At 51.6% G+C, this 18,241-nt stretch overlaps 1 protein-coding gene across 3 annotated transcripts in view; it reads left to right on the top strand.

Annotated features, from left to right (window-relative positions):
- Positions 1-18,241, top strand: part of LOC137349093 (adenylate cyclase type 2-like) — a 377,997-nt gene that overhangs the window by 348,820 nt on the left and 10,936 nt on the right. For all 3 annotated transcript variants that reach the window (XM_068014427.1, XM_068014425.1, XM_068014426.1), the window contains 8 exons: positions 4,218-4,295; positions 7,873-7,942; positions 9,100-9,197; positions 11,814-11,898; positions 13,209-13,346; positions 14,787-14,897; positions 16,773-16,957; positions 17,731-17,824. In XM_068014427.1, the coding sequence (XP_067870528.1) occupies positions 4,218-4,295; positions 7,873-7,942; positions 9,100-9,197; positions 11,814-11,898; positions 13,209-13,346; positions 14,787-14,897; positions 16,773-16,957; positions 17,731-17,824 (859 nt within the window). The remainder of the gene's footprint in view (positions 1-4,217; positions 4,296-7,872; positions 7,943-9,099; positions 9,198-11,813; positions 11,899-13,208; positions 13,347-14,786; positions 14,898-16,772; positions 16,958-17,730; positions 17,825-18,241) is intronic.

Raw genomic sequence — 18,241 nt, 5'->3', positions numbered from 1 at the left:
ATCGATGGGTGACTGCTGTTGTTATCGATGGGTGACAGCTTTTATTGATGGTTGCCAGTTGTTGTTATCGATGAGTGCCAGCTGCTGTTATCGATGGGTGCCAGTTGTTGTTGTCAGTGGGTGACTTTGTTTGTTATCGATGGGTGACAGCTGTTGTTATCGATGGGTGACAGTTGTTGTTATCGATGGGTGACGGTTGTTGTTATCAATGGGTGCCAGTTGTTGTTATGGGTGGGTGACAGCTGTTATCGATGGGTGACAGCTGTTATCATTGGGTAACAGTTGTTGTTGTCAATGGGGGATAGTGTTTATTATCGATGGGTGACAGCTGTTGTTATCGATGGGTGACAGTTGTTGTTATCGATGGGTGATAGTTGTTGTTATTGATGGGTGACAGTTGTTATCGATGGGTGACAGCTGTTATCGTTGGGTGCCTGTTGTTATCGATGGGTGACAGCTGCTGTTATCGATGTGTGACACTTGTTATCGAAGGGTGACAGCTGTTGCTATCGATGGGTGCCAGTTGTTGTTATCGATGGGTGTCAGCTGTTGCCAATGGGTGACAGTTGTTGTAATCGATGGGTGACCGTTGTTGTTATCGATGGGTGACCGTTGTTGTTATCGATGGGTGACCGTTGTTGTTATCGATGGGTGACAGTTGTTGTTATCGATGGGTGACAGTTGTTATCAATGGGAGACAGCTGTTGTTATCGATAGGTGATAGCTGTTGCTATCGATGGGTGCCAGTTGTTGTTATCGATGAGTGCCAGTTGTTGTTATCAATGGGTGTCACCTGTTGTCAATGGGTGACAGCTGTTGTTATCAATGGGTGACCGTTGTTGTTCTCGATGGGTGACAGTTGTTGTTATCGATGGGTGACAGTTGTTATCAATGGGAGACAGCTGTTGTTACCGATGGGTAACAGCTTTTATCAATGAGTGACAGTTGTTATTATCGATGGGTGACAGCTGTTGTTATCAATAGGTGACAGTTGTTGTCGATGGGTGACAGCTGTTGTTATCGATGGGTGACAGTTGTTATCAATGGGTGACAGCTGTTGTTGTCAATGGGTGACAGCTGTTATTAATGAGTGACAGTTGTTGTTATCGATGGGTGACAGTTGTTGTTATCGATGGGTACTGCTGTTGTTATCGGTGGGTGACAGTTGTTGTTATGGATGGGTGACAGCCGTTATCGATGGGTGACAGCTGTTGTTATCGATTGGTGACAGCTGTTATCATTGGGTGACAGTTGTTGTTGTCAATGGGTTACAGTGTTTGTTATCGATGGGTGACAGCTGTTGTTATCGATGGGTGACAGTTGTTCTTATCATTGGGTGACAGTTGTTCTTATCATTGGGTGACAGTTGTTGTTATCGATGGGTGACAGCTGTTGTTATCGATGGGTGCCAATTGTTGTTATTGGTGGGTGGCAGCTGTTATCATTGGGTGACAGTTGTTGTTATCGATGGGTTGCAGTTGTTGTTATCGATGGGTGACAGCTGTTGTTATTAATGGGTGACAGTTGTTGATATTGATGGGTGACAGTTGTTGTTATCAATGGGTGACAGCTGTTATCGATGGGTGACAGTTGTTGTTATCGATGGGTGACAGCTGTTGTTATCGATGGGTGACAGCTGTTATCGAAGGGTGCCAGTTGTTGTTATCGATGGGTGCCAGTTGTTGTTCTCGATGGGTGCCAGCTGTTGATATCGATGTGTGCCAGCTGTTGATATCGATGGGTGACAGCTGTTATTATTGATGGTTGCCTTTTGTTGTTATCGATGGGTGACAGTTGTTATCGATCTTTGACAGCTGTTGATATCGATGGGCGCCAGTTGTTGTTATCGATGGGTGCCAGCTGTTGTTATCGATGGGTGACAGTTGTTGTTATCGATGGGTGGCAGTTGTAGTTATCGATGGGTGACAGTTGTTGTTATCGATGGGTGACAGTTGTTAACGATGGGTGACATTTGTTATTGATGGGTGCCAGTTGTTGTTATTGATGGGTGCCAGTTGTTGTTATTGATTGGTGACAGTTGTTGTTATCGATGGGTGACAGTTGTTGTTATCGATGTGTGACAGCTGTTATCAATGGGTGACAGTTGTTGTTATTGATGGGTGACAGTTATTGTTATCGATGGGTGACAGCTGTTATCGATGGGTGACAGTTGTTGTTATACGATGGGTGACAGCTGTTGTTATCGATGGGTGACAGCTGTTATCGATGGGTGCCAGTTGCTGATATCAATGGGTGCCAGCTGTTGTTATCAATGGGTGCCAGCTGTTCTTATTGATGGGTGACAGTTGTTGTTATCGATGGGTGACAGTTGTTGTTATCGATGGGTGACAGCTGTTGTTATCGATGGGTGACAGCTGTTATCAATGGGTGCCAGCTGTTGTTATCGATGGGTGCCAGCTGTTGTTATCAATGGGTGCCAGCTGTTGTTATCGATGGGTGACAGTTGTTGTTATCGATGGGTGACAGCTGTTGTTATGGATGGGTGACAGCTGTTATCGATGGGTGACAGTTGTTGTTATCGATGGGTAACAGTTGTTGTTATCGATGGGTGACAGCTGTTATCGATGGGTGACAGGGTGTTGTTATCGATGGGTGACAGCTGTTGTTAATGATTGTTTACAGTTGTTATTGATGGGTGACAGTTGTTGTTATTGATGGGTGCCAGTTGTTGTTATTGATTGGTGACAGTTGTTGTTATCGATGGGTGACAGTTGTTTTTATCGATGGGTGACAGCTGTTATCAATGGGTGGCAGTTATTGTTTTTGATGGGTGCCAGTTGTTGTTATCGATGGGTGACAGCTGTTATCGATGGGTGACAGTTGTTGTTAGCGATGGGTGACAGCTGTTGTTATCGATGGGTGACAGCTGTTGTTATCGATGGGTGATAGTTATTGTTAAAGATGCGTGACAGTTGTTGTTATCAATGGGTGACAGTTGTTGTTATCGAAGGGTGACAGTTGTTGATATCGAAGGGTGATAGTTGTTGTTATCGATGGGTGACAGTTGTTGATATTGATAGGTGACAGTTGTTGTTATCGATGGGTGACAGCTGTTGTTATCGATGGGTGATAGTTGTTATCGCTGGTTGACAGTTATTGTTAAAGATGCGTGACAGTTGTTGTTATCAATGGGTGACAGTTGTTGTTATCGAAGGGTGACAGTTGTTGATATCGAAGGGTGATAGTTGTTGTTATCGATGGGTGACAGTTGTTGATATTGATAGGTGACAATTGTTGTTATCGATGGGTGACAGCTGTTATCGATGGGTGCCAGTTGTTGTTATCGATGGGTGCCAGTTGTTGTTTTCAATGGGTGCCAGCTGTTGTTATCGATGGGTGCCAGCTGTTGATATTTTTTGGGTGACAGCTGTTATTATTGATGGTTACCAGTTGTTGTTATCGATGGGTGACAGTTGTTATCGATCTTTGACAGCTGTTGATATCGATGGGCGCCAGTTGTTGTTATTGATGGGTGCCAGCTGTTGTTATCGATGGGTGACAGTTGTTGTTATCGATAGGTGACAGCTGTTGTTATCGATGGGTGACATTTGTTGTTATCGATGGGTGACAGTTGTTGTTATCGATGGGTGACAGTTGTTAACGATTGGTGACAGTTGTTATTGATGGGTGCCAGTTGTTGTTATTGATGGGTGCCCGTTGTTGTTATTGATTGGTGACTATTGTTATCGATGGGTGACAGTTGTCGTTATCGATGGGTGACAGCTGTTATCAATGGGTGACAGTTGTTATTGATGGGTGACTGTTGTTGTTATCGATGGGTGACAGCTGTTGTTATCGATGGGTGACAGCTGTTATTGATGGGTGCCAGCTTGTTGTTATCGATGGGTGACAGCTGTTATCGATGGGTGACAGTTGTTGTTATCGATGGGTAACAGTTGTCGTTATCGATGGGTGACAGCTGTTATCGATGGGTGACAGGGTGTTGTTATCGATGGGTGACAGCTGTTGTTATCGATGGGTGACAGCTGTTATCGATGGGTGCCAGCTTGTTGTTATCGATGGCTGACAGCTGTTATCGATGGGTGACAGGGTGTTGTTATCGATGGGTGACAGCTGTTATCGATTGGTGCCAGTTGTTGTTATCAATGGTTGCCAGTTGTTGTTATTGATGGGTGCCAGTTGTTGTTGTTTTCCTGATCTTGCCACTTGCTAACTGCCGTGTGATTGGTTGACAGGTACCGGTCTCAGAGGGGTCTGGAAGAGGAAGTTCAGGAGAAGATTAGTGAAGTGATCGATGGGTTGAACTCCCAGAGGTACGTGGCCGTCGAGTGTGCGATGATCCCATTCCACACTGTTCAACCCGAACCATCAGGTGGCAGCAGCTAGTCGGGCACAGAGACAGCGAGGCAGAGACCGGGTCAAACAAGGGGTGAGGCTGGTGACACAAGGATCACCTACTCGGTGACAGGGACATCTGACCTTTCAACTCCCTCTCTCTGTCTCCCTCCTTCTCACTCTATCTCTCCCTCTGTCTTTCTTCCTATCTCTCTCTCTCTCTCTCTCTCTGTCTCTGTCAGTCTCTGTCTCTCTGTATCTGTTTCTCTCTGTCTGTCTGTCCATCTATCTCTCGCTCTGTCTATCTGTTTCTCTCTCATGGTCTCTTTCTCTCAGTCTCTGTCTCTCTCTCTCTCTCTCTGTCTCTCTATCTCTGTTCCTGTCTCTGTCTCAGCCTCTTCCATGTTTCCCTCTTTTCTCTCTGTGTGTTTTTCTCTCTCTCTGTCTCTCTCTCTCTCTGACTGTCTCTCTGTCTTTCAATATATCCCTGTGACTGTCTCGCTCTCTCTCTCTCTATCACTATCGCTCTCCCTCTCTATCTCTCTATTTCTGTCTCTGTCTCAGCCTCCACCCTGTCACTCTCTGTCATTCTTACTTTGTCAATCTCTCTCCTCTCTCTGTTTCCATCTCTGTTTCTCTCCTTCTTTCGATCTCTTCTCTGTCTCAGTCACTCTCCCTCTCTCCAGCTCTCTGCCTTTCTCTCTCCATCTTCCTCCCAGACTGTCTCTATCTCTCTCATCACTTTCTCTCCCCTTCTCTCACTCTCTCTCCATCTCCTCTCACTTCTCTCCCACTGTCTCCTCTCTCTGTCATTCTCACTCCCCCTCCTCCCACCCCATCCCTGCACTTCACTCACTCAAAGTTCAGTGGCTGAAAGTCAGAGCTGAGGACTGCGGGACGCTGAGTGTGGGCACAGGGGGCACGGCGGAGTTTAAGCATCGAAAACCCCACCGATCTCCCCCTCTCAGCCTCTGCCGGGGCAGTGTGTTATACAATCCCCCTCCCACAATCCCCGCCCAGAGCTCAGTGGGTCCTGCCCAGGTCAAGTAACCCAATTCAGAGGGGGCACTTTTCCCTCTTGGGCCCAGCTTGACCCCACAGTGACTGACCCTGCCTCCCCACCAAGGTTGCATTCAGTAACTGGACGTTTGTTGGTATAGGACATCACTGCCATCTACTGGCTGAGAGGCCATACTGCCTCTCGCTCATCTCCAGCGCTGGTCTTCCCATGGATAAACTGCCTGGGCAGAATGGTGAAGGGGTCCCTGGCAGAGAGACTCCCTCTTTAAAAGGAGTCCCTGGCGGAGAGTCTCCATCTTTAAAAGGGGTCCCTGGCAGAGTGACTCCCTCTTTAAAAGGGGTCCCTGGCGGAGAGACTCCCTCTTTAAAAGGGGTCCCTGGCGGAGAGACTCCCTCTTTAAAAGGGATCCCTGGCAGAGTGACTCCCTCTTTAAAAGGGGTCCCTGAGGGAGAGACTCCCTCTTTAAAAGGGGTCCCTGAAGGATAGACTCCTTCTTTCAAAGGAGTCCCAGATGGAGAAACTGCCTCCTTAAAAGGGGTCCCTGACGGAGAGACTCCCTCCTTTAAAGGGGTCCCTGACGGAGAGACTCCCTCTTTAAAAGGGGTCCCTGGCGGAGCGTCTCCCTCCTTAAAAGGGGTCCCTGGCAGAGTGACTCCCTCTTTAAAAGGGGTCCCTGACGGAGTCTCCCTCTTTAAAAGGGTTCCCTGGCGGAGAGACTCCCTCTTTAAAAGGGGTCCCTGGCAGAGTGACTCCCTCTTTAAAAGGGGTCCCTGAGGGAGAGACTCCCTCTTTAAAAGGGGTCCCTGAAGGATAGACTCCTTCTTTCAAAGGAGTCCCAGATGGAGAATTTGCCTCCTTAAAAGGGGTCCCTGACGGAGAGACTCCCTCCTTTAAAGGGGTCCCTGACGGAGAGACTCCCTCTTTAAAAGGGGTCCCTGGCGGAGAGTCTCCCTCCTTAAAAGGGGTCCCTGACGGAGAGACTCCCTCCTTAAAAGGGGTCCCTGACGGAGAGACTCCCTCTTTAAAAGGGGTCCCTGACGGAGAGACTCCCTCTTTAAAAGGGGTCCCTGACGGAGAGAATCCCTCTTTAAAAGGGGTCCCTGGTGGAGAGTCGCCCTCTTTAAAAGGGGTCCCTGAAGGAGTGACTCCCTCTTTAAAAGGAGTCCCTGAGGGAGTGACTCCCTCTTTAAAAGGGGTCCCTGACGGAGACTCCCTCTTTAAAAGGAGTCCCTGACGGAGTGACTCCCTCTTTAAAAGGGGTCCCTGACGGAGTCTCCCTCTTTAAAAGGGGTCCCTGAAGGAGTGACTCCCTCTTTAAAAGGAGTCCCTGAAGGAGTGACTCCCTCTTTAAAAGGAGTCCCTGAGGGAGTGACTCCCTCTTTAAAAGGGGTCCCTGAAGGATAGACTCCTTCTTTCAAAGGAGTCCCAGATGGAGAAATTGCCTCCTTAAAAGGGGTCCCTGACGGAGAGACTCCCTCCTTTAAAGGGGTCCCTGACGGAGAGACTCCCTCTTTAAAAGGGGTCCCTGGCGGAGAGTCTCCCTCCTTAAAAGGGGTCCCTGACGGAGAGACTCCCTCCTTAAAAGGGGTCCCTGACGGAGAGACTCCCTCTTTAAAAGGGGTCCCTGACGGAGAGACTCCCTCTTTAAAAGGGGTCCCTGACGGAGAGAATCCCTCTTTAAAAGGGGTCCCTGGTGGAGAGTCTCCCTCTTTAAAAGGGGTCCCTGAAGGAGTGACTCCCTCTTTAAAAGGAGTCCCTGAGGGAGTGACTCCCTCTTTAAAAGGGGTCCCTGACGGAGACTCCCTCTTTAAAAGGAGTCCCTGAGGGAGTGACTCCCTCTTTAAAAGGGGTCCCTGACGGAGTCTCCCTCTTTAAAAGGGGTCCCTGAAGGAGTGACTCCCTCTTTAAAAGGAGTCCCTGAAGGAGTGACTCCCTCTTTAAAAGGAGTCCCTGAGGGAGTGACTCCCTCTTTAAAAGGGGTCCCTGAAGGATAGACTCCTTCTTTCAAAGGGGTCCCAGATGGAGAAACTGCCTCCTTAAAAGAGGTCCCTGACGGAGAGACTCCCTCTTTAAAAGGGGCCCCTGACGGAGTCTCCCTCTTTAAAAGGAGTCCCTGAGGGAGTGACTCCCTCTTTAAAAGGGGTCCCTGACGGAGTGACTCCCTCTTTAAAAGGGGTCCCTGGCGGAGAGTCTCCCTCTTTAAAATGGGTCCCTGATGGAGAGACTCCCTCCTTAAAAGAGGTCCCTGACGGAGACTCCCTCTTTAAAAGGGGTCCCTGACGGAGAGACACCCTCTTTAAAAGGGGCCCCTGACGGAGAGACTCCCTCTTTAAAAGGGGTCCCTGACGGAGAGACACCCTCTTTAAAAGGGGCCCCTGACGGAGAGACTCCCTCTTTAAAAGGGGTCCCTGACGGAGAGACTCCCTCTTTAAAAGGGGTCCCTGACGGAGAGACTCCCTCTGTAAAACTTGTTGTAAGAGATGGGAAGGCTGGTGAAGGATTGATTATTTAACCTCTGTGTCTTTCCCCTCCAGGCAATGGGTTAAATCGGAGCATTTTAACAGGATCACCCTGTATTTCAGCACAAAAGCGGTGGAGAAAGAGGTGAGCGGGAAACGCCTGTCGCAGATGGCGGTGGCCGTATATCACGTTGTGTTTTTACTCTGGGCAGTTCTCCCCTTCCCTCGCTCATTCCGGCTGGGGGTCGGGGGTTAAAGGGCATCGGCCGCCCTCTGCTACTTCACCCTGCGGGGGGCTCATTGCTCGAGCATCGAGCCGGGTTAGTGACCCTCGACAGTGTATTCACCTGAGAGGCACAGCCAAGCCCGGATCCTCATCGAATCATCAGTACAGAAGTAGACCATTGGGCCCATCGTGGACGTGCTATCTCTTAAAAAGTACTCGCTTTAATAGTCCCACTCCTCTTCTCGAACCCCATAGTTCTGCAAATCCATCCTTTTCAAGTGCTCATTCCCATCTTTGCCGGGATTCCCACATGGAGTTCTGGCAATCGGGTTTCTGCCCCGCTACAGTACGGACACAGATCTTATCAAAGTCACAAGTGATATTCTATGTGTCTGTGACAAAGGTAAACTATCCCTCCTCGTCCTTCTCGACCTGCCTGCAGCCTTTCACACCGTCAACCACACCATCCTCCTCCAATGTCTCTTCACTGTCGTCCAGCTGGGTGGGACCTGGTTCCATTCTTGTATGTCTAATCGTAGCGAGGGAATCACTTGCAATGGCTTCTCTTTCCTCTCCCGCCATCTCGAGGGGCAACTTGGGATGGGCAATAAATACCGCCGTTGCCAGCAACGTTCCCATTCCGAGAATCGGAGACCGGCCCCGTGACTCCTGGTTCACTCGCTGTCCTGGGGTGACACCTGCTTCACTCCGGTGTGATTTCGGATTTACTCCGGTCTGACTCCTGGTTCACTCCGGTCTGACTCCTGGTTCATTTCTTTGTGATTCCTGGTTCACTCCGGTGTGACTCCTGGTTCACTCTGGTATGCATCCTGGTTCACTCCGGTGTCACTCCTGTTTCACTCCGATGTCACTCCTGGTTCACTCCGGTGTGACTCCTGGTTCACTCCGGTGTGATTTCGGGTTCACTCCGGTGTAACTCCTGGTTCACTCCGGTGTGATTCTGGTTCACTCCGGTGTGACTCCTGGTTCATTCCGGTGTCACTCCTGGTTCACTCTGGTGTAACTCTGCCTCCCTCACTAACTGTGATTGTCCTGTTTTTGTTTGTTGTCCTCAGTATCGCTCCATCTGTATCCCGGCCTTCATGTACTACGTGGCCTGTGCCTGTCTGATCTTCATCTGTAACTTCATCATTCAGATCCTGGTCTCACAGAAGTAAGTGGGAGCGGGGGGGCGAGGGGAGAGGGGGGAGGGGAGTGAGGGGGAAGGGAGTGAGGGGGAGGGGCAGGGGAACAGAGAGAGGAGAGTGAGGGCAGGGAGGGTGAGGGATGTGCGAGAGGGGAGGCTGAGGAGAGTGGGAGAAGGGTGTATGTGAGGGAAGGGTGAGAGAGTGGGAGAGGAGAGGGTCTCGGGGTTGGGAGAGGGGAGGGTGTAGGGAGGGTTAGAGGTTGGGAGAGGGGAGGGTGTAGGGAGGGTGAGGGGTTAGGAGAGGGGAGGGTGTAGGAAGGGTTAGGGGTTGGGAGAGGGGAGGGTGTAGGGAGGGTTAGAGGTTAGGAGAGGGGACGGTGTAGGGAGGGTGAGGGGTTAGGAGAGGGGAGGGTGTAGGAAGGGTTAGGGGTTGGGAGAGGGGAGGGTGTAGGGAGGGTGAGGGGTTGGGAGAGGGGAGGGTGTAGGGAGGGTTAGAGGTAAGGAGAGGGGAGGGTGTAGGGAGGGTGAGGGGTTAGGAGAGGGGAGGGTGTAGGGAGGGTTAGGGGTTTGGAGAGGGGAGGGTGTAGGGAGGGTTCGGCGTTGGGAGAGGGGAGGGTGTAGGGAGGGTTAGGGGTTGGGAGAGGGGAGGGTGTAGGGAGGGTTAGAGGTTAGGAGAGGGGAGGGTGTAGGGAGAGTGAGCGGTTAGGAGAGGGGAGGGTGTAGGAAGGGTTAGGGGTTGGGAGAGGGGAGTGCGTAGGGAGGGTGAGGGGTTGGGAGAGGGGAGGTTGTAGGGAGGGTGAGGGGTTAGGAGAGGGGAGGGTGTAGGGAGGGTGAGGGGTTAGGAGAGGGGAGGGTGTAGGGAGGGTTAGGGGTTGGGAGAGGGGAGGGTGTAGGGAGGGTTAGGGGTTGGGAGAGGGGAGGGTGTAGGGAGGGTTAGGGGTTGGGAGAGGGGAGTGTGTAGGGAGGGTGAGGGGTTAGGAGAGGGGAGGGTGTAGGGAGGGTGAGGGGTTAGGAGAGGGGAGGGTGTAGGGAGGGTGAGGGGTTAGGAGAGGGGAGGGTGTAGGGAGGGTTAGGGGTTGGGAGAGGGGAGGGTGTAGGGAGGGTTAGGGGTTGGGAGAGGGGAGGGTGTAGGGAGGGTTAGGGGTTGGGAGAGGGGAGGGTGTAGGGAGGGTGAGGGGGCGGGAAAGTGGAGGGTGTAGGGAGGGTGAGGGACTGGGAGATGGTGGGTGCAGGGGAGGGTGAGGGCGAGGGTACAGGGGAAGATGAGGGGTAGGGAGAGGGGTGTGTGAGAGGGCAGCATGTAGGGGAGAGTGAGGGGGTGGGAGAGGGCACAGTGAGGGAGGAGGGTGAGGGGACGTGTTTGTGTCTGGAAGTCTGATATCTGTGGTTATTACTACACTTTCCCTGCCCACCAATCTAAGAGTCCCTTTCTGCTGAGCTGGATTATCCGACCTGAACAGACCAGGTTAAGCCTGTCCAGAATTACTCTGGTCAGCTCGGAGCCCACTCGGAATATGTCTGGCTATAAATTCAGCCTCTTCCATAACTGTCACACTTATGTCCTGTTACACTTCCCCGTCACACTCCGATTGTTCCAAGACAGGTTATCTATTAGATATGGGAGAGAGGAGGCAGGGAAACTGCCAGAGAGAGATAGACAGAGAGAAGGGGACAGAGAATGAAATAGTGAGAAAGACACTGATAGATAAAATGGAGAAGTCGGGAGAGAGATAGGAACAGAGAAGAGACAGACAGAAATAGGGATAGATAGAGAGACAGAGAGAAACACGGAGCAGTGTTGGAGAGAGAGAGACAGATGGAGAGAGAGAGAGAGGCAGAGCGAGAGAGAGAGACAGATGGAGAGAGTGAGGCAGAGAGAAAGGGAGAGATTGAGAGAGAGAGAGAAACCAGGAGAAAGACTTGAACTGAGCTGACAGAGAGAGATGGCTAGATAGAGGCACATAGAGAGAGAGAGAGAGACAGAGGCTGAGAGAGTGTGAGAGATGGAGAGAGTGAGGCAGAGACATATCGAGATTGAGACAGGTTTTACTTTTGTGATTTACTTACACAAACGTTCTGCATTATGCAAACAGCACAAACCCACACACAAGAAAAATAACCAATCTATCTGGCGATTAGTCATTTAGTACGACAGAACTTGACTATTGCTGAAAATAGGGACATGTTGTCCAAGCTTTTCGTCTTGCACTCATCAGGACAATCCACAAGAATAACCAATGTAAGGGAAAACAACATTCGGCCCCTCCGGCCTGCACTGCCCTTGAATACAGCTGATCATCTGCCCCAACTCCACTCAGCTGCTACCCTGTCAAGCTCTCTCGCAATTATCTATGTTTCAATGAGATCGCCTCTCGTTCTTCTAAACTCCAGAGAGTAAGGGCCCATACTACTCAATCTCATAGGACAGCCCTCTCATCCGAGGAATCGGTGTAGCGAACCTTTGCCGCACTCCCTCAAAGGCAAGTACATCCTCCCTTAGATACGGAGAGCACAATTGTACACGGTGCTGCAGTCTCACCATTTTTTCTTTGACCGTGAGGAAAGTGCGGGGCCTTCCCTGGAGCCCACCCATTCTGATCCTCCCCTCCAGTCTCTTACTCTCGTCTCCCCTCTTCTCCTCAGGAACGTGGCGCTGGGGGCCTCGTACGGCGTGTCCTTCTTCCTCTTCCTCCTCATCCTGTTCACCTGCTTCGCCGGCCACTTCTCGGTAAGGATTTTGGAGAGGGCGCTGAGAGAGCCTGCGGGCATCGCCCGCGTCTGGTGGGGTCCAATGGGCGTGCACACCGAATGCCCCAATTGGGAGTGGGGGGGGAGGGGCCGAGGCGGAAGGTCTCCTGTCTCTGTTGGTGGGGGGGGGGGAATGGGGGCAACTGGGTGCTTCAGTGGGTCAGACCTTGACCTTTCACCCTTTGTGACCTGGGGTGGCGGAGGGGTCACAAAAGGTCAAGTTCGATCGAGGTTCCTGAAGTAAGTGAGGAGTGGGGGAGGGGCGGTCGCAGGGCAGTGAGGTGGGATCAGCACCTTTAACTGTCGCTTAAAGGCCATGAAGGTTTATAAATAGAACATAAAAGAAAAGAGATGGTGCCGGAACTTTCTAAATCCCTGGTCGGGCCTCAGCCGGAGTATTGCGGACAATTCAGGAACGTTGTGTCTGCGGGGGCGCAGAGGAGGTTCACCAGGGTGGAATTTAGAAAATTAACGCAGTCTTTGATCGGAGTTTTCAAAATATTAAGGGGAAGAGATAGAGCGGAGAGAGAGAGAGAAAATATTTCTGCTGGTTGGGGAGTCTCGGCCCAGGGGGCAAAGTCTAAAAATTAGAGCCAGACCTTTCAGGAGTGAAATTTGGAAACAGAAATGGGGCAAAGGGGGGTTTCTGGAGTTAGGTTACAGATCAGCTATGATCTCAGTGACTGGCGAAGATCAGGCTTGAAGGGCTGAATGGCCTCCTCCTGTTCCTGTTACCAGACCGGAGGGATTTCAGTCATTGAGGAGAGGTTGGAAAAGTTGGAACTTGGAGCAGGGACGGTTTGGAGGCGAGGCGAATCGAGGTTTTCCAAGATGATGTGAGGTTTTTTTGAGGGAGTGGATGGAGCAAAACTGTTCTGAGTAAAACTGTTCTGAGGACCTGGGACGAGCTGCCTGAAAAGGCGGCGGAAGGCTGATTCCAGAGAGAATTTTAAAAGGGAATTGGCATTCGGGGCTGAGGAACTCCCAGGGTTCAGAGGGTCAGATATTGACCTTTCACCCTGGGGTCCGGTGTGGGGGTGGTGGAGGGGGGGGGGGGGGGTCACAAACCGTCAAGTTCCTGAAGTAAACGAGGAATGGTGGAGTGGTTGGAGGGGCGGAAGGTCGGGGTGGAGGGGACAGATGAAAGGCGAGGATGGGGGAATGAAACACAACTGTTCTTCCAAAGAGCTAGCACGGGCACGATGGCCCGAATGGCCGTCTCTTTGACTGTATGTTTCTGTGGTTCTATGAATTGTAACGCCCCCTCCCCCTCTGTTTGACATATGACAGAGATGCACCCAGAAGGGTCCCATAGGCCTCCAGTGGATCTCCTCCATCTCAGCCTCGGTCAGCAGTAAACCCTGGCTTCGTGTTACACTGGCTATCATCACCATTGTCCTGGTACTGGCCATGGCACTCTTCAATTACGTGAGTAGCCTCCGCGTTTCGCACTCTTCCCTCCTTCCCCCCCCCCCCCCCCCCACTATGGCTCGATACATAGGTGCCAGCTGAGGCTCGGTCACTCTCACTCTCACCCTTGCTGGTCGTGTGTTCGAGCCCCCACTCGGGAGACTTGAGCCCCATAATCCAGGGCCGACCCTCCCCAGGGAGCGCTGCACCATCGGAGGTGCCGTCTTTCGGATGAGACGATAAACCCAGAGCCCCGTCTGCCCTCTCGAGCAGGCGTAAAAGATCCCACGGCCACTGCTCGGAGGAGGAACAATGGGGGAGTTCTCCCCCCACCTCCCCGGGTGTCCGGCGGTCAATATTTATCCTTTCAAAACAACATCATTGGTTGTCCGGTTATTGTCAAGTTGCTGGTTAAGGGATCTTGCTGTGCCCGAATTGGGTGAGTGGGTGTGACAGTACAAAGAGAGGGAGAGAAAGAGAGCAAGGGAGGGACAGAGAGAAGGAGGCAGAAGAGAGAGAGTCAGCGAGACAGAGCGAGAGAGAAGGAGATGGAAGAGAGAGGGCGAGAGAGAGAGAGAGAAACAGAGAGGAAGAGGAGATAGAGAGACAGAGAGAGCGAAGGAGAGGGAAAGAGACAGAGAGAGAGAGAAACAAAGTGAAGGAGACAGATGGAGACCAAGAGAAAGAGAGACAGTGACAGAGAGAGAAGCAGAGGCAGACAGAGAGAGGAGAGATAGAGAGAGAGACAGACAGACAGACAGACAGAGAGAAGGAGGCGGAAGAGAGAGAGTCAGCGAGACAGAGCGAGAGACAAGGAGATGGAAGAGAGAGAGAGAAACAAAGAGGGAGAGGAGATAGAGAGCGAGAGTCAGAGAGGAGAGGGAAAGAGACAGATAGAGAGAGGAGATGGAGAAAGAAAGAGTCAGAGAAACAAAGAGGAGACAGATGGAGACCAAGAGAAAGAGAGACAGTGACAGACAGAGAGACAGTGACAGTGACACAGAGAGAGAGAGAGACAGTGACAGAGAGAGAGAGACAGTGACAGAGTGAGAGAGAGAGACAGTGACAGAGAGAGAGAGAGGCAGACAGAGAGAGGAGAGATAGACAGTGACACAGAGAGAGGAGACAGATACAGACCAAGAAAATTGAGAGACGGAGGCAGAGAGTGCGAGTGAGAGAGTCTCTCTGTATTGTGTGTCTATATTGGGGAGGAAAGGGTCAGGTGAGCACAGGATTAACTGTGATGGCCCCCATGACCGAACATCCCACCTGCACGCTCGGTCATTGGGCAGCGAATGTCCTTACAGGACACAGAAGCAGAAAGGCCTTTGGGCCCTGCGCCAGATCTAAGGCAGAATCTGCGGGGGCGGCAGTGAAGGTATGCTGTAAATCCAATCAGAGTCATTGACATCTGGCCCAACTCATCAATCTGCTTCTCTCTCTCTCTCCTGTCACCAGTTTTTCCTTCCGGAACCGTCCGGCCCCTTACCGTGCGACAACTTGACTCTCTCCCTGACGCTCAACGAGGACGAGGGGGCCTCCGAGGCTCAGCTTCTCTTCACCATCCCCGTGAGTGATGACGCCAACATCCGCGGCCTGTGCTTCTTCACATCTCCGTAACTAGGCCCAAGGCCTGTAGGAGTCTGACTAGGCCCCTGGTCCCATTCGGTTTGCCAGCTCTGGCTTAATGTATTCATGCAGGTCTCAGCAGCAGCTTGCCTGCCTCCTGTCAGCCGTGGCTCAGTGGGTAGCACTCTCAACTCTTCAAACAGAAAATTCTGGGTTCAAATCCCCCTCTAGGCCTTGAAGACAAAAATCAAGATTGATAATCCAGTGCAGTACTGAGGGAGCACTGCGCTGTCCGAGGTGCCGTCTCTCAAATGAGACGTTAAACCGAGGCACCGTCTGCTTGTTGGGTGGATGTAAAAGATCCCATGGCACTATTTTGAAGAAAAGCAGTCCTGGCCACTATTTATCCCTCAATCAACATCACAAAAAAACAGATTATCTGGTCATCATCACAGTGCTGTTTGTGGGATCTTGCTGTGTGTGTCCTGGCTGCCACGTTTCCTACATTACAAACAGTGACGACACTTCAAAAAGATCTTCATTGGCTGTAAAAGGACTTTGAGATGTCCAGTGGTCGTGAAAGGTGCTAGACAAATGCAAGTCTTCCTTTGCCCCGGCCCCACACTCCCACCATTGGTCCATTCTCGTGGTTTCAGAGCCAATTGGGGAGCAAACAGACTCTCCATTAGCCCAACTGGATGATGCTTGACTGTCTCATCAAACAGCCTCCTCCCTCCCTCATCTCCAACATTTTTTGTAACTGATAATCGAAACTGTTCAACTAAAAAAACTATTTAAAACCAGATTTTTTTCGCTGCCCCAATGAGCTTTCTCCCGATTGGTGCAGTGCCTTGGAGATTAATCTTTGCTTACTGGAGGCACCATGGCAATCCTAGAGGGTTGCTAACCCTAGGCCTGAGATCTAACAGGCCCCAGGCCCTGGGGGAAACTGACAGGGTCTGGGGCCTGAGATTTATCAGGTGCGAGGCTCTGGGGCAGTCTGACTGGGGCTCTGGCCTCATATTTAACAGGCCCTGTGAAGCCTCTAGCCTCACATTTAACAGGCCCCAGGCCCTGTGGGCATCTGACTGGGCCTCCAGTCTCATATTTATTTTTATTTAGAGATACAGCACTGAAACAGGCCCTTCGGCCCACCGAGTCTGTGCCGACCATCAACCACCCATTTACACTAATCCTACACTATTCCCATATTCCTACCACATCCCCACCTGTCCCTATATTTCCCTACCACCTACCTATACTAGGGGCAATTTATAATGGCCAATTTACCTACCAACCTGCAAGTCTTTTGGCTGTGGGAGGAAACCGGAGCACCAGGAGAAAACCCACGCAGACACAGGGAGAACTTGCAAACTCCACACAGACAGTACCCAGAATTGAACCCGGGTCGCTGGAGCTGTGAGGCTGCGGTGCTAACCACTGCGCCACTGTGCTGCCCTATGGGAGTATGACTGGGCCTGGGGCCTCATACTTATCAGGCCTAGGCCCTGTGGGAGTCTACAGACCCCAGGCGCTGGGGGAGTCTGACTGGGCCTCGGTTCTCAGATCTAACAGGCCCACAAGCCCTATGGAAGTTTGGCTAGGCCTCTCATCCTGGGGGAGTCTGACTGGGCCTCTGGTCTCAGATCTAACAGGCCCACAAGCCCTATGGAAGCTTGGGTAAGCCTCTCTCCCTGGGGGAATCTGATTGGGCTTCTGACCTCAGATCTGATAGGCTCCCAGGCCCTGTGGGAGCCTGACTGAATCTCTGCGCTCACATTTAACAGGTTCCCCAGGCATGGGGACCAGTGGGAGTATAAATGATTTTGGAGCTTGTACCATTAACACACGATTCCTTGCTTCTTCTTCCTTCAGTATTACATGTACTGCTGTCTGCTGGGCCTGCTGTCCTGCTCCCTGTTTTTCCGCATGAACTTTGAACTGAAGATGATCTTATTGGTCCTGGCGCTGGTGATCTACAACGTCATCTTCCTCTACACCCACTCCAGGATGTCCGACTACTACACGTGTCACCTCTACCCCAATTCATCCCTGGATAGGTAAGGGACCTTTCCCCAGTCATTGCCTTGCATCAATGCCATTCCATGCTGGAAGGAACCCAGCTAGTGGAACCAGGCCCACTGAAGGGGGCAGCCCGAGGGTGAGAAAGGGCAAAGGGGACAGCAAGAGGAACGACCGCTGTTCCTAAAATGTCATAGAACTGGCCGGAGATACTTTGCAACAAGGGTTCGGTGAGAGGCATTTGTTATGAAATCTGCCAGGTCCCCGTCTAGGCTGAGAGCTTTACTCTGTATCTAACCCCGTGCTGTACCTGTCCTGGGGAGTGTTTGCTGGGGACAGTGTAAAGGGAGCTTTACTCTGTATCTAACCCCGTGCTGTACCTGTCCTGGGGAGTGTTTGCTGGGGACAGTGTAAAGGGAGCTTTACTCTGTATCTAACCCCGTGCTGTACCTGTCCTGGGTGTGTTTGCTGGGGACAGTGTAAAGGGAGCTTTACTCTGTATCTAATCTGTGTTGTACCTGCACCAGAGTGTGAGAGAGGGGTTAGAGAGACCTCCCCAGATACAGGAATGTGAGAGAGGGGGTTAGAGGGACTTCCCCAGATACAGGAACAGAATAGAAGTCTTGGAGAGACTCGAGGCGCTGTAGAGACTAATGGTTTATTGCGGGTAAATGAAACCTTGTTGTTGCCAGTTTAATGAACGGAGAGGTTGGGGGAATGCCGCTGTGGGAAGTTAATCGTGTCAGTATTTACCAGCGATGGATATCTCATTTCCTGCCGATGCCATCTGCCATTGTCCTTTGTCTTCCAGCGCCCTCCGTCCCGGAGTGTTGAAGGATCCCAAGCTGATGGGGAGCATCTCCTTCTTCATCTTTTTCTTCACCCTCCTTGTTCTGGCCAGGCAGGTACGGAGACGCAGTGGGAAGTGGGTCGGAAATGGGTAGGGGAGGGTATCTGTGGGTGACAGTGATGCCCGTGTCAGGGCTGGTGTTGGGGAGGGGGAGTGGGGGTGGCGGGAGGGAGGAAATTGAACGTTGACTGTAACCATTGAAGCAATACTCCGGGCAGGCAAACAAGATCTCAGAGTGTGACTGGGACTGGGGGGAATGGAGGGGAATCTTTGCCCCGCCAAACCCTGCCCCAGCCTACCTGAAGTGCGCAGGCCCCCGCCTGACAAGAGGCGGGCATGTTGAGGCATCGACTGCGGCTCGGTGGTCGTGCGTTCAAGTCCCCACTCTGGACCCTCCAGCTCCATGCTCCAGGTCCGGCACTCCTGGTGTCAGTGCTGAGGGAGTGCTGCGCTGTCGGAGGCGCCGTCTTTC

The sequence above is a fragment of the Heterodontus francisci genome, chromosome 34 (genome assembly GCF_036365525.1).
Source record: "Heterodontus francisci isolate sHetFra1 chromosome 34, sHetFra1.hap1, whole genome shotgun sequence".
NCBI lineage: Eukaryota > Metazoa > Chordata > Chondrichthyes > Heterodontiformes > Heterodontidae > Heterodontus > Heterodontus francisci.
This window is presented reverse-complemented; position numbering and strand designations above follow the sequence as displayed.